Genomic DNA, 13,317 nt, shown 5'->3' on the forward strand with positions numbered 1-13,317 from the left:
GACCGACTAAACTTGTATTACGTATAGTTTATGTTTCCTTACTGGCGCTATTGCACAAAAGGTAGCCTTGTTTGACAGTACCAGTAGATGGCGCAATCGTCTTCAAAGATCAGATCTGTACAGGGCCACCGTAGATCTGTCTCAGGCCTAAAGAAGTATTCATATTTTGAAGATTTAGTCAAATAAAAAAAATAAGGTCTTTATCAACTTTGTAGTATAACCCTCGTTTGCAAAAGGCATAATTAATAAAGCTCATTTATTAATATGAAGGAATTTTAAATTCTGGGTTTAGGCTAAATGGTCTCATTACCATCAGTTATTAGTAGGCTACTTGAAACCGTAGTCACTAATTAGTGGTCCTGCACAGTTTGAGATAACACGAATAACTAGGATTAAGTCATCATATTACTCACTATCTTACAAAAAAGTCTTCTGGTTCTGCAGAGCTCTTTTCTAGGAAGAAACACAAAGTATGAAAAGGTCTTTTATTTTTTAATCTCAGCAGACTTTCAGTTCACTCCTGCAAGCCAAAACATCCACACTTCAGACTCAAGTCAGAGAAGGGATCTTTATTTACTTCCCTCTAATTAGAGAAATTATACATAAACATTCTAAGACGTAGCCCAAGTAACCATTGACAACTGTGACTAATGAAACAAGAATGATTGTCACACAGGATGGAGGGAGAGTAAAACCACAACGAAAGTCTTGTTCCACAGTTGTCACAAAAACGCTAAGCCTACCACCAGCCAGGATGACAGGATACAGTCTAGCAGTGTGTGTGTTTTTAACCACTCTAACTGGGAGAGCTACCATCCTGTACATTTTTCCTCCAACCATGCTCCTGTTTGTGTGATATTTTCCAATCCAAATTTTGCACACAAGAAACTGATAATTAGCTGGATGACAAGCTGATTCATGTTAGATACAAGGGGGGCTGGAGGGAAAACCTACAGGATGAAACAGTAGTTGTCCAGGAAAAGGGATGGAGACCTCTGGTGTTCTTGTTAGAGCAGCCAAGCTTGCGGTGGGGCAGAGCTGCCGTCATGGGGACACAGCAGGTTTTATAGAAGCAGTCTATACCGCACCCTTCCTCTACACCAAGTACAACACACAGTCTACCATCTTTCACTGCCAAGGGGCAGAGGAACATATTATTCTGACTTGTCAAGGCTGCAGTTTTCTGTGCATACAGTACTGTATAGTTATCTTAATAATCCACATGAAAGATTTGCTTCCGGGGTGCTGCTTCACCAACACATACAGTGTGGATTAGGATGAGCATATGCTACATACAGCAAGTGAACATTCTCCCAGTGTTCAGTGGAGAGCAGAGTGACACTGAAGATCGACAAGAACTTGTGTGTTGTGCTATGTAATAGAACCGTAATCCCTCTACTCACCTCCCTCTACTCATCCCCCCAAAACCCCAGCTAAGTTAGAAAAAAACAGCCAGGAAAGAAACAGCCAGGCTACCTCGTACACCTCGTAAACTAACACCAACATTCAACAAACGAACACTTGGCAAAACATTACACTTGTTATCTAACAATTGTGAGGTCTTTCGTTTCAGTTTCGCACACTTAGGAGACAGGACAGTTATAATAACAGACTAACAGACCACAACACATTTAGAACCCACTTAGAACAGTAAGATACAGTATTTTAGAAAGAAAATCTCTTATACTTTAATTCATTGCATTACATTTCTATGGCTACGATGTTAGGCATTCTAACAGTCATGGTGCTCGACAGGCGGGTCCCCAACATCTTTAGGAGACGAAAAGTTGTTGAAACATCAACAGCTGAGCCACATAAGATACTTTTTTTTTTAGACTAATATAAAGGAAAAAGAAGTGCAACTTTGAAAAGACCATGATGAGTCAGGCCCATACTGATGGAGGATGTGACAGTAATAATGGTTTGCATTTGGCTACTGTTCACCAAGCCCAGTGCTGTGTAGTATTTGTATTACAAACATGACTTCACATACTCCAAGTTAAACATTCTGAAGCATATACTTGTTTTCCCAGCATATTAACACTGCACCATGTAACTGGGCTGGAGGTGTTATCTAAAGGGGATTACTTTGTTCAATGGATGTGTCAAAGTTATCATACTTAAAACAACATCAACTGTAATAACATACTGTATATTTGTGCTGATAATAAGTGAGGACTTGGTGGTGATACATGGCTGTTGAGCTTCAGGAATGCTGCCTTGATGGCCTTGCACTAAACTATCCAAAACATATCCTTAACAATCCAGAACATATCTCCATTATGGCAATGGATTCATGAGGACATGGTCAAGTATTGCATCCATAGTAAACTACTGCATTAAACTAATGTGGTAAGAAACTACCATAGAAAACTACCATAAAGAATTATGTTTGGGGTCCATTGACTATTATAGTGAACTATAATAGAGTAGTAGTTAGCTACCACTATAATTAACCATTGCAGTAAATTATAGTAGTAAGCAAACCATAGCAAACTACCATAGTAAACTACCATAGCGAAATGTGAGAATCCAAACTACAATAGTTAATGTTGACTTTCTGAACAGGAAACTTCCATAGTAAATTACCATGGTGAACTATGACTTGAGTCCATAGTTGGTCCATAGTTAATCATTGAAGCAAGCTGTCTAAATAACCAAACTATGATTGTAAACTACAAAAGTAAACTACCAAACTGATGGTGCTCACAGTGATTAACCTCATCATGGAGGGCTGATAGAAAGCAACAGAAGAGGAAGGAGGGAGGACAAGTCACCACAGCACATGTGTTTGTCTGCATTAGCCTGCTAAGCTGACGTCTGAGTCCAGTCCTACGACATGGGAAAAGCAATGTCTAACACGTGTCTAAAGCATGTCTCCAGGTATCTGGGTAAGGTATTGTACTGTATGAGCATGAGGTCATGGGAGGTGGAGCCAGAACAGTCTGTGTCTAAAAAAGCCCTGCTCCACAGTAGAGGGCAGTGCCAATAGTGCACACTCAGGGACCATGCAAGTCTACAGTGCAGAAAGGAAGACCTTTCATGCAATAGTGCAAAACCTAAACTCACTATTGAACAAACAACATGGACGTACTGCCATTAATCAAAGGAGTCTTAAAGACCTGCTACATACAGAGCTGTAATGTTATTGAATGTGGGAAAGATCAGTCTGTTGGAACAGGATGTGTTGGAATGGAATGTGAGATTTAGGAAGGCGCTAACGGAACATTCTACAGTATCTGTGTGTTAACTCTATGTCAACAGTAAGAGGGACACTTCCTACAAGCATCTTCATTCTTAGAAAGGAAACATTCTACTAAAACCCCCACAATGCACCAGTGACAAGGAAAGCCTACGTTTCCATGGCGGTGCGGTGAGCCAGGGTTAAAGGGATGATGCGGCGGACATCTTGGGATGAGGACACTTATCCCAGAGGTAGGGTCTGTGTGAATCAGGCAGTAGAGTGGAGGCCAGGCTGCTGCAAGCAGCAGGAGGCTCTGCTGGGAGACAGCAGCACCATCCTAATATGGAGAGCAGGGATTGTGGCGGGGGGGGGGGGGGGGGGGGGGGGGGGGCGTCTGGTTTTACACACGCAGCTCCAGTTTATGTAGGAAGAGTTCTACAGTCCCTGTTCCAGTTCTTTAGGAAGAGTTTTACAGACCCAAGTCCAGTTCTATAGGAAGAGTTCTATAGGCCCAGTTCTGGTTTTACAGTAAGATTTCCACAGCCCTACTTTTACAGAATCCTGTGCTGATCTGGTTGAGGCGGGAGGCTGTTTTCTGATTGGTATTTGAGCACGTCCAGTGGCATCAAGGGAAGGGGTTGGTTCTGTTCATGCACCACTGCCTCGTAAGGGGGTGCATCCTCTTGGGGGAGGGTTGAAAGGGAGATGGAGGTGATTGGCTGCCGCCTGAGATCCTGAAGTCTGATTGGGTAATGTGAGGCAGTGCTGGGAGCTAACCAGGAAGCTGAAGCAGATGTCTCCAGGCTTCTGTAGGGGGTCTCCTGGTCCTGCTGACAGGGGTCCGTCAGTGAGTAGGGAGGGGGATCATCTGTGGGAACATAGATCTGTGTGGCTCCGGGCCCCACACACTCCTCATAGCTGGAACAGAGCAGATGTTTGAAAAGGTGGTTATTGGGTTTACTGCTCCCTATCAATACAATGCATTATTTGCTGTTGCTTTGGTTTTGTCACCATGTTTCCTCTTTGTTTATTGGAATATTGTACACAAATATAGTGTTTGTGTGTCTTCTATGTGGGATTGTAAGTGTGGAAGAGAACTGTGGTGTCAAACAAGCCTTCTAACCCTGAGGGGCCTGCCTTTGTGCCTGAGGGCCCCTGGCTTCAAGGGATTACACAAAGCTAGGAACCCCACCTGACTAAAATGAGGTGTTTTGCACCTCTCAGGTAAACACACGTACACACACACACCCCTCCTGCATGCAGACGCACACACATACTCATGTGAGCCACCCTAGGATTCTAGGAAATGTACACACACACTTTCTATTTTGTGCACAAAAGCACCTCAATCATTCTCTCACTAAATCACACACAAACATGCGCGCGCGCACACACACACGCGCGCACACACACTCCTGTTATAACAACCTCCCCCTAGGATTCTGGGAACCTAGGTGTTGCTTCCTAATAGCTTATTGCAAGAACGATGACTCCCTCTGGGACACTAAAGCTGGGATTGCTGTCTAAATCTTCATTACAGGGTCCTGTTCCATCACAACAGTCCTGCAACCCTGGCTTTAAACAATGGTCTTACTTCCACTTTATGGGAGTGTGTGTTGTAGGAAAGAGAGGCTTAATGAGAGTGTGTTGTAGGAGAGAGAGGCATAATGAGAGAGTGTGTATGTGTGGTAGGTGAGAGAGACATAATGAGTGTGTGTATGTGTGTTGTAGAAGAGAGGGATTAACATAGAGTTTGAGTGTTTGTATTAGGTGTGTGTGTTGTAGGAGACTGAGAGGACCTGTCCTCTGTGATGATCAGGAGGTCTGGAGAAATGACAGCACTGTCCGTGGCATAGGACCTAAGGCATCAGGTCTGTGTGTTCAAGGCCATCCTATTTGGTGTGTGAATGTCAGGTCCGTTCCATGTTTATGTGTGTTTGAATGTGTGCATGTGTCAGGTTTGAGTGTGTGCGTGTGTGTATTCTGGTATGCGCCCAGCTCTGCAGTACCCTGAGCGGAAGCACAAGTGTTGACAGGCTCCACAGGTGAGCGTTCAGCCTCCCTACACCATCTGTAGTTGTGGCAACACAGGCTTGCCTTGCACACTGAGGCACCACGAACACACACACACACACACACACATACATCGCCGGTCCACAGTAATAGACCATGATCAGGATCCCTCCTAGCCTTCCTTGGTGTGTGCGGGGAGAGACTAACTGGGCTAGCGGCAGGGAGGGGCACATCATTCCATGTGAGCTGGTCATAAAAGATAAGATGATGGAGTTATATAGGAAATGATGATGAGAGGCAGTGGAAGCCGGTGACGCAGGGATCATTACTGAGGAGGAGAGTCAGGGTACAGGGTGTGGCTCTGAGACAGGCTCTCTGTGTAGGAGTCAAAGTCGAAGGCAGGAGGAAACTCATCCATGCAGGTGGACCTCAGGTCCCCAAGAGAGCCCCCGTAGGAGAGACCGTCAGGGGCTGTGGAGACAGGAGGGGGAGACAGGAAGAAAGACGAGGGAGAGAGACGGGGCAGGGAGACAGGGGTAGGGAGATATGGGGGGGGGGGAGAATGATGAGGGAAATGAGGGAAACGTGGGATGGAGACAGACGAGACAGACGGATGAAGTTATTGAGTTAACTTACATGACTAATCACAACTGGCTTGCTGCTGACGTCAAGTTAGGTAGAGTTAACCCCTTACCATAGCTGGCACGCAGGTGTGGGTTGTGCAGACGGCTGTCCTTACGCAGGCTGCCCACAATGATGGTGACACAGGATAGGAGAAGGACCAGGCCGATGACGATGCCCGCCACCACCAGAGGAGACACCAGCAGACTGGCCTCCCCGCCACCCACACGGCAGTCTGGGTAGTCATGGGCTGGGCTGCTCTGGTTGGCGCTCACTAAGGGGTTGGGGGAGTGGAAGGGGGTGAACAGTGGTGGATGGATGGCTTTGGTCAAATGTTTTCTTTAGAATGTATTCAAGCCTGGGAAAAGGTGTGCATTGCAATCCTGTGTGGAAGATCAGCTATTCATTTACTATTTACTACCGAAGGTACTAACACACAAACACACAGGCAGACACTCAACAACAACAACGAGACAGGAAGAGAAAGAGAGAAAGTGCAGATTTAATAAGGAGGGGCAGAGATAACATATCATTTGTCGTCTTAACTCTGTCATGACTGTCGTGAAGTCTAATCTGTTTATATAGGAGTGGGTGGTGGCCTAATCTGTTTATTCATGAGTAGGTGTCAGTCTGATCTGTTTATTCATGAGAGGCGGTGGCCTAAATGATTAGTCAAATCAGTCACCATTCAGCACAGGAGTGGACCCTCCCACTCACAATCGAGGAAACAGCATATTTGGGTTGAAGATAATTACTGTTTATTTTGTAATCCTAAGTGTTTGGGGGGAGGGGGGGTACAGTGTGGTGGGGGGTGTGCCAAGAGAAAAATTGTACAGCCATGTATATGTTTAATTCAAGACAAGTCTAAATTAAGCATATCACACAATTTATACTCTTACGGAACATAACACCACACTTAATATACTCACCGCATATCACACTTAACACTTAACACAGAACAGACATCACAGGCCTGGGCAAACATCCATTAAATCTCCACTCATAAATACTGCTGATACAAGAGTACACACACACACAGTTTAAAGTATTTCTTTTTTTTTTGCTCTTTGTCACTGAGCCACACCTGGTTGCACATGGTTTTCTTTTTCAATGGAGTACAACTTACATAAAACAAACAACCCATACACACACATACACACACAAACATATGCACACACACGCACACACACACACACACACATGAGGATCTGGCAGCCCTTGGAGGATCTGGTCCAGAGCTGCAACCAGTGAAGCATGCATGCCCCTGGTCCCCCAGCTGTTTAAGGTTCACACACACATACACACGTGTAGGACAACACACACACACACGTGTAGGACAACACACCCACACACGTGTAGGACCTAACCTCAACCCGTCTAGCACAGGTCCTAGCCACTGCCCTGTCCCAAACCTAGCCTTAACTGCAGACCTAGCCCTAACCCTTGCCCTGTCCTTGCGGGGACCTCTTTCTAAGAGCAGCTGGAGCCTCTGTCTGCCTCCTGGAATCCCGCAGGGCCAGGGCGTCATGGTTACGCAACAGTGCACCCTTCATCAGTCTAAGTCCTGTCCTCTGCAGAGCTCAGCCTCCTCCTTTCTTTCTTTCTTTCTCTCCATCTCTGTCTTTTCATCTTTTCCTCATTTTCTCTTCATCTCTCTTCATCTTCTTTCTCTCAGTCTCCTCTTTCTCAGTCTCCCCATGCCTTTTTCCCTTCATCTTTTTTTCTTCTTTTTTGGTCTCCTCACTCCTCTCTTTAACGTCTCGTAACCACTCCTCTCTCCACCTCGATTCACCTCCCCCTTTCCCTCACCCTGTCTCTACCTCTCTCTCCTCTCAATTTGTGCTGTGGTTGTCATCATGATGTCCGTGTTCCAGAGCTAGATCTGACAGCACTGGCTTGTGGCTTCTCAGTCTCCCTCTGTCAGAACAGAGCACCTTCCTCTGGAGTCCATCTCCACATCAACACTGCTACAAAAACCTATCAATACCGCAATAATACGCTCTCCAGCGTCTCATTCTATTCACCCACCCACCTTCTTCTCTCTCTTTTTCCCACAGGAGTCATTCCACTTATCGCTGCCACAGATATACCATAATAATTAGCCCACATTCCTTCCCTGGTGCTCACTGTCCAATGCTACGCACTATCTCTCTCTCTCTTTCTCAAAATGATGGACAGAGAGACAGGCCTTGCGACGGAAACACATAAATGCCTTCCTCACAATCCATTCTGTTAATGTAAGTCAGAGTGTGCTTGGCCGAGCAGGAATCGATCTCAGATACAAACCACTCTGGCATGTCCTGAGCCTGTCCTGTATTCGATGGCTCAGTGGAGTGTTAGGGAGTCCTGGGACCAACCCCTCTGTCCCGGGGACGGGAGCTGCTGTGGCAGCTGTCTGTCCCTATTAGAGGCCCAGAGAACAGTCCTTCCTCTCTCATTCAGACAAGTCAGTCTTGTTTCTAAGGGAGTGTTGCCTGTACAGCGTCCGGCGCGGTGTGTGAAGCAGCTTCCTATATTGAACAAACGTCATGTCTGATCCTGCAGCTGAGGCTGAGGTCGCCACTAGCCAGTCAGGGCCAATAAGCGGCCGAGCGGCGGAGAGGCAGAGGACTGGGGGAAAAAAGAGCAGAATGTGGAGAGAAAGATGGGAGAAGAAGGGAGGAGGGGGGAAGAGATGGAGAAGGAGCGGGGCAAGGAAGAGAAATGGGGAAAGGAGTAGTGGGGGGGGGGGGGGTTTGGAAAGAGGAGAACCCTACTTGAATAGTGTTCCCATGGTTACTACTAACTCCTCTTCTACAGCACTCTACTGTGGCACTAGAAACAGGACCAGTGCCTGTATGAAGGAGGGGAGTGGATGTGGGTCACCCTCTGTGTTGGGGAAGAACAAGTGGGTCAGCCAGCCTGTAATCTGCCTGTCTGCATGCGGGCCTAGCTCCTCCTGGAGCACCCATTATGATTATCATTATTATGCTGCTGTCCCATATTTCACTGACAGCCTCTTGCTTTGCTGTGGTCAACAGATGATGTCATACCATCACGGATGTTTATAGCCGGCATGTTTATAGCCGGCGATGCCAAAGCCAGCTCCTACTGCACACCCACCACCAGGCCTCACATTGGAGATGCAGCAGGTCTCCTCTGCTGCTCTGTCTGGCTGCAGTGTGATGTGGACACACCGTTCGCTCCAGCCAGGACGACAGCAAGGCTGCAGGACAGAGTGTAAAATCCCCCTGTCAACATCATAATGGAGAGATGATTTACTGGCCTGGACAGACCATCATCCAGAGATCAGTTACTAGTCCAGGCCTGAGCCCCTGATCCGCTGCTCTGGGCTGGGGATGATTGCCCATCTGGACCTAACCATACGGATATTAAACATGTCTGAACTTCCCCTGGAGGTCTTGTTGATGGCAGGCCGGAAATGAGCTGTGATTGGTTTGTTCCATGTGAAGAGGTGGCGTTGATTGGCTTGCTGAGAGCCTTAGGGCAGAATGAATAATTTTTTTGTGTGATCAGGCCCCCTACTGAGCTCTGCCACGGCAACCTCACCTCTGAGGCAGTTCCTCAATAGGAGGGGGGGTACCGGAGTCTTGACAACCAGGAAGAACATTACATGAAAATGGCATGCTGGGGGCATGTTGCCACACATCATCTGAGGTCTGGACGACCAGTTTGTTAAAACCAGGTTGTTAGAGCAGGCTGTATCTGACAGACATAGGAAGCAACAGACTCAAATAAACAGCACATCACATTCTGTGTTATGCAACCATATCTTCTTGATTTGAACGAAGGGACTTGTCAAGGTCATTCTCCCTTCTCCAATCTACCTCCCTGTCCCCTGCCTTCATCACCCCCCCCCCCCCCCCCCCCGCTCCACAGCAGTTTGCCATGGCAATTAATAGATCCTATTAAAAAGCCTTGGTCGCTAATTGCTAAGCAAACAGCTCTCTGTCTCCAGCAGGCTGGATGAGATTCACCCGACATCTGCTGCTGTGATCTGCCCTCCTGCAATGGCTCTCATTGGGAAGGCTTCTCACTGGCGCACACACACATGTACACACACACACACCTTCCTACACATATCTCTCTCTACACACCTCTTTACACACATCCCCCCTTGATACAAACATCACCCCCTATACACACACAGGCTTTCTACAACCCCCACCCCCCCCCCCCCCCCTCTACACACAAACACAGACTGAAGCACCCCCCGCCCACTACCCCCTACTGGGTACACACACACCTGATATGCATATAGATGGTCATATGGGGGTGGGCAGGGGAAGGGGGGCTGAACTGAAATATGAATTTTTCTGACATTTTCATAACGCATACAAATATGGGTTTGTGTGTGAGGGATGAAGGGATCCCGGTAATGGGCTGCTGATGGATCCTGGGCACTGGGCCGGAACAGAGCCACTCCCGAGGTGGGATTCTGGCCCAGGATCTCATCTGTTCAGAGAAGAACAATCACGCCTAGAGATGCAAGGACAGTGGTAGGGCTGAAAGCTGCTTAAAGGGAGGGAAAGCTAGACTCACCACGGGCAGGTTATGTGACGTGCTTACAGATGTGTTGATGTAAAATGCTAAGTTTTTTTGACAGTTTAGGTATTAAGCAATGTGATGCTTTCATCGTAATGTGTTAAACTTGATAATGTGATGCCGGATAATGGCACGGTGTGATAGTGAGTTACCAATGAAACATGTGTTGACAAAGTAAACACCAGAGATCTCTTCTCCCACCTTTATTACCTCTCCACAATCATGACATGAACAGTGGAATGTGTTTGGGGTTTTGGGTAAACCCATGGAAGATTACCTTCTGGTGAGGGTGAACACCAGGGACGAGCCCAGGTGTTGGAGGGGGGGGGGGGTGTGTGAGGAGAAAAGAAGTGACACCATGGAAACACAGCAGCCAATTAGCCGACCTCTCACCGTTCCTGCCTCTATTATTAATAAGCTTAGCAGCTTTCCTGGTAGGGGGTTTTGAGGGTGGGGCACCAGCCTCTACTACACACCAATCTTTACAGAGAAGTCCCACAGACCAGCCTCTACTATGGGCCAGCTTCTATGGCGCTCCAGGGTAAACTACAAAAGTACACCAGGGTATACAGGGTAACAACTAATATGAAAGCAAGATCTCCAGCATCTCCAGCCTTTTCAGTATAATAGCTCAGTGTATCAGTACTGTACATCAGTCTATCCATCAGAATTTTAGAAATAATGAAGGATAGGATGCTCATAATGAAGCAACTTATTGCACCACATGATTGATAATTAGCATGAATAGGAGAAGAATGGAATTTGTTAAACGAGATCTGTCATTGGCGTGCATGGGGAGACAGAAAGGTATGTGTCCTGAGGCAACAGGGGAGATGCTCGTTAACTGTCTCTCACACACAGATAGCTGCCTCTCACATAGCTAACTGCCTCTTCTACAGCTAACTGCCTCTTACATAACTAACTGCCTCTCACACAGTTATCTGCCTCTTACACAGCTAGCTTCCTCTCACACACATCTAGCAGCCTCTAACACAGCTAACTGCCTCTCATACAGTTAGTTGCCTCTAAGTTCGCTAGCTGCCTCTAACACAGAACAAGCTGCCTCTCACACAGCTATCTGCTCCTCACACAGAGACAGCTGTCTCGGCCAACAACACAAAGCAGCGTCCCCACTCGTCCAGCAGAGCTGGGTTGCAGATCATATACACTGGGTCTCCATGCACACTATTCACAGCTGTGTGGCACACTGCTTAATGCTGTTGATTTCTGAGTGAATGTCTATGTCTCTGTGTGTGTGTGTGTGTGTCTGTGTGTGTGTGTCAAATGACAAGCTGTCTACAGCCTGGGGTGCTGGTGACATTTCAGGTGTGGAGGAGAAGGAGGGCTGGTGAATTATAGATGAGAGGCTGACATGGCCGAGTATGATTATGTGAACCTAGTGATACTCAGAGACACCTTTGTAGCTAACGGAGCACACAGCCTCTACACAGACTTCAGCCGCTATAGATTTGAACAGCAGCCTTTTAACATGAGCCTGACACAGTTGGGAGACACAGGAGCTCGTATAAGGGACCTTGGTCAACAGGTCTGAGCTCTGGGGTGATGCCGGCGACCACGCCTCTCTGCACGCAGCATTCTGATCTGTGACAGAGCCTGGGGAGAATGCCAGGGACCATGTGTACTCCCTCGGGTTCCATCGCGACTGCCATAACCCGTTTCCATCGGTGTTTGTTACGGGTGACAATGTTCTGCTTTGGCAAACAGTTTCGAGAAATTTTAGACTGCATTTATATGGGTTAGAACTAGCTCTGTGTCTGGGGGCAAGCTGTTCAGACTAGGGCTGCTTCGCTCCACCACTTAACCAATAAGATCCGTTATCCACCATGGAGATGGGACAGATATGGCCAGGTCACACCTGAGGCTGAGGATGTCTTTTTGTGTTAGCAGAGGGACACAGAAGTGTTTCCACCTCTGTTCCATTCATAGCTCTCATTAGAGGGTCTAAACCTGGTTAGACTGCCTCAGGGGAGAAAGTACCTGGCTCACCTAGCCATCCAGGGGGGTATGTTGCAGCAACCTACTGGAAATGTTGCTGCAAAATTGTGAATCAGCTGGTGGGTTAACTTAACCGGTTATGTTGCATAACCTTCTTTCTGAAATACCCCCCAGGTAAATTGCTGTGTTTACCAACAACAACCCCTTCACTGTTGAATCTGTGAGGTGTCCACAATGCCCCTTTATAGAACTTTTACAGTACTTTTGATTTCATATGTGGGCAGTTACTTATGCAATACTTATGCAATACCATTTATTGGAATAAAGCTAAAAAAGGGTTGGCTGTTTGAATCAGTTATAAATATCTTACATAAACACAGCAGTCAAAACTGGCAACACAGCAGTAGAAACATCACATTCAAGAACACCACATTCACTGTTTAAAGGGGAAAAAATCCAACAAATTTAAAACTTCTTAACAACACAATAAACAACACAGTAAACAAGAAAATGTTGATGTCTTGTCTTACCTGAGCAGATCAATTTCATTAGCATGTACTCCCTTTGTCTGTACCTACAGCAACATCTCAACCTGTTAACCAGACAGTATCAGAAGCTGAGCTGGATGTCTCTGCCGAGCCGAGCGACGACGTCCACAGCTGCTGGAGTGGGGGGGAGAGAGATGAGAAGAGGAGGCGAGCAGAGGAAAGGAAAGCAAATGAGATGAGGGAGAAGAGTGATGTGAGTGACAGCCTCTCAGTTGTTTATAAAGCCCCAGAGGTGTGTGTGTGTTTGTGTGTGTGAGTGTGTGTGTGAGCAGTCACGGGGACATTCAAACACAGCCTGTGTTCAGAGGTCTTTCCGGTACATGACTACAGCGTACTGATCAATAATGACACATTGACCTTGACACTCTCTCTTATCTTCTCAATAACTTCTATCAGGCCTGTCACATTTTAATGGTGCACATAAATGAGCTTAACTTCAATATGTTAATA

At 46.7% G+C, this 13,317-nt stretch overlaps 1 protein-coding gene across 1 annotated transcript; it reads right to left on the reverse strand.

Moving 5' to 3' along the window:
• Window positions 1-3,735: 3,735 nt before the first annotated feature.
• bean1 (brain expressed, associated with NEDD4, 1) lies at window positions 3,736-12,889 on the reverse strand. The gene is made up of 4 exons (XM_067249444.1): window positions 12,850-12,889; window positions 5,892-6,092; window positions 5,527-5,668; window positions 3,736-4,102 (listed from the first exon to the last, which is right to left on the reverse strand). The coding sequence occupies exons 1-4, from the start codon at window positions 12,872-12,874 to the stop codon at window positions 3,736-3,738; spliced, it is 735 nt and encodes a 244-aa protein (XP_067105545.1). The 5' UTR covers window positions 12,875-12,889.
• Window positions 12,890-13,317: the final 428 nt, after the last annotated feature.

Source organism: Osmerus mordax, chromosome 13 (genome assembly GCF_038355195.1).
Source record: "Osmerus mordax isolate fOsmMor3 chromosome 13, fOsmMor3.pri, whole genome shotgun sequence".
NCBI classification, from domain to species: domain Eukaryota; kingdom Metazoa; phylum Chordata; class Actinopteri; order Osmeriformes; family Osmeridae; genus Osmerus; species Osmerus mordax.

Bases quoted from the DNA above. Each gene is read 5' to 3' on its own strand.
- bean1 (XM_067249444.1), bottom strand. From the start codon at position 12,874: ATGCTAATGAAATTGATCTGCTCAG. The intron at 6,093-12,849 runs GTAAGACAAGAC...CCAACCCCTTAG, and splicing joins AATGAAATTGATCTGCTCAG to TGAGCGCCAACCAGAGCAGC. The intron at 5,669-5,891 runs GTAAGGGGTTAA...CTGTCTCCACAG, and splicing joins ACACCTGCGTGCCAGCTATG to CCCCTGACGGTCTCTCCTAC.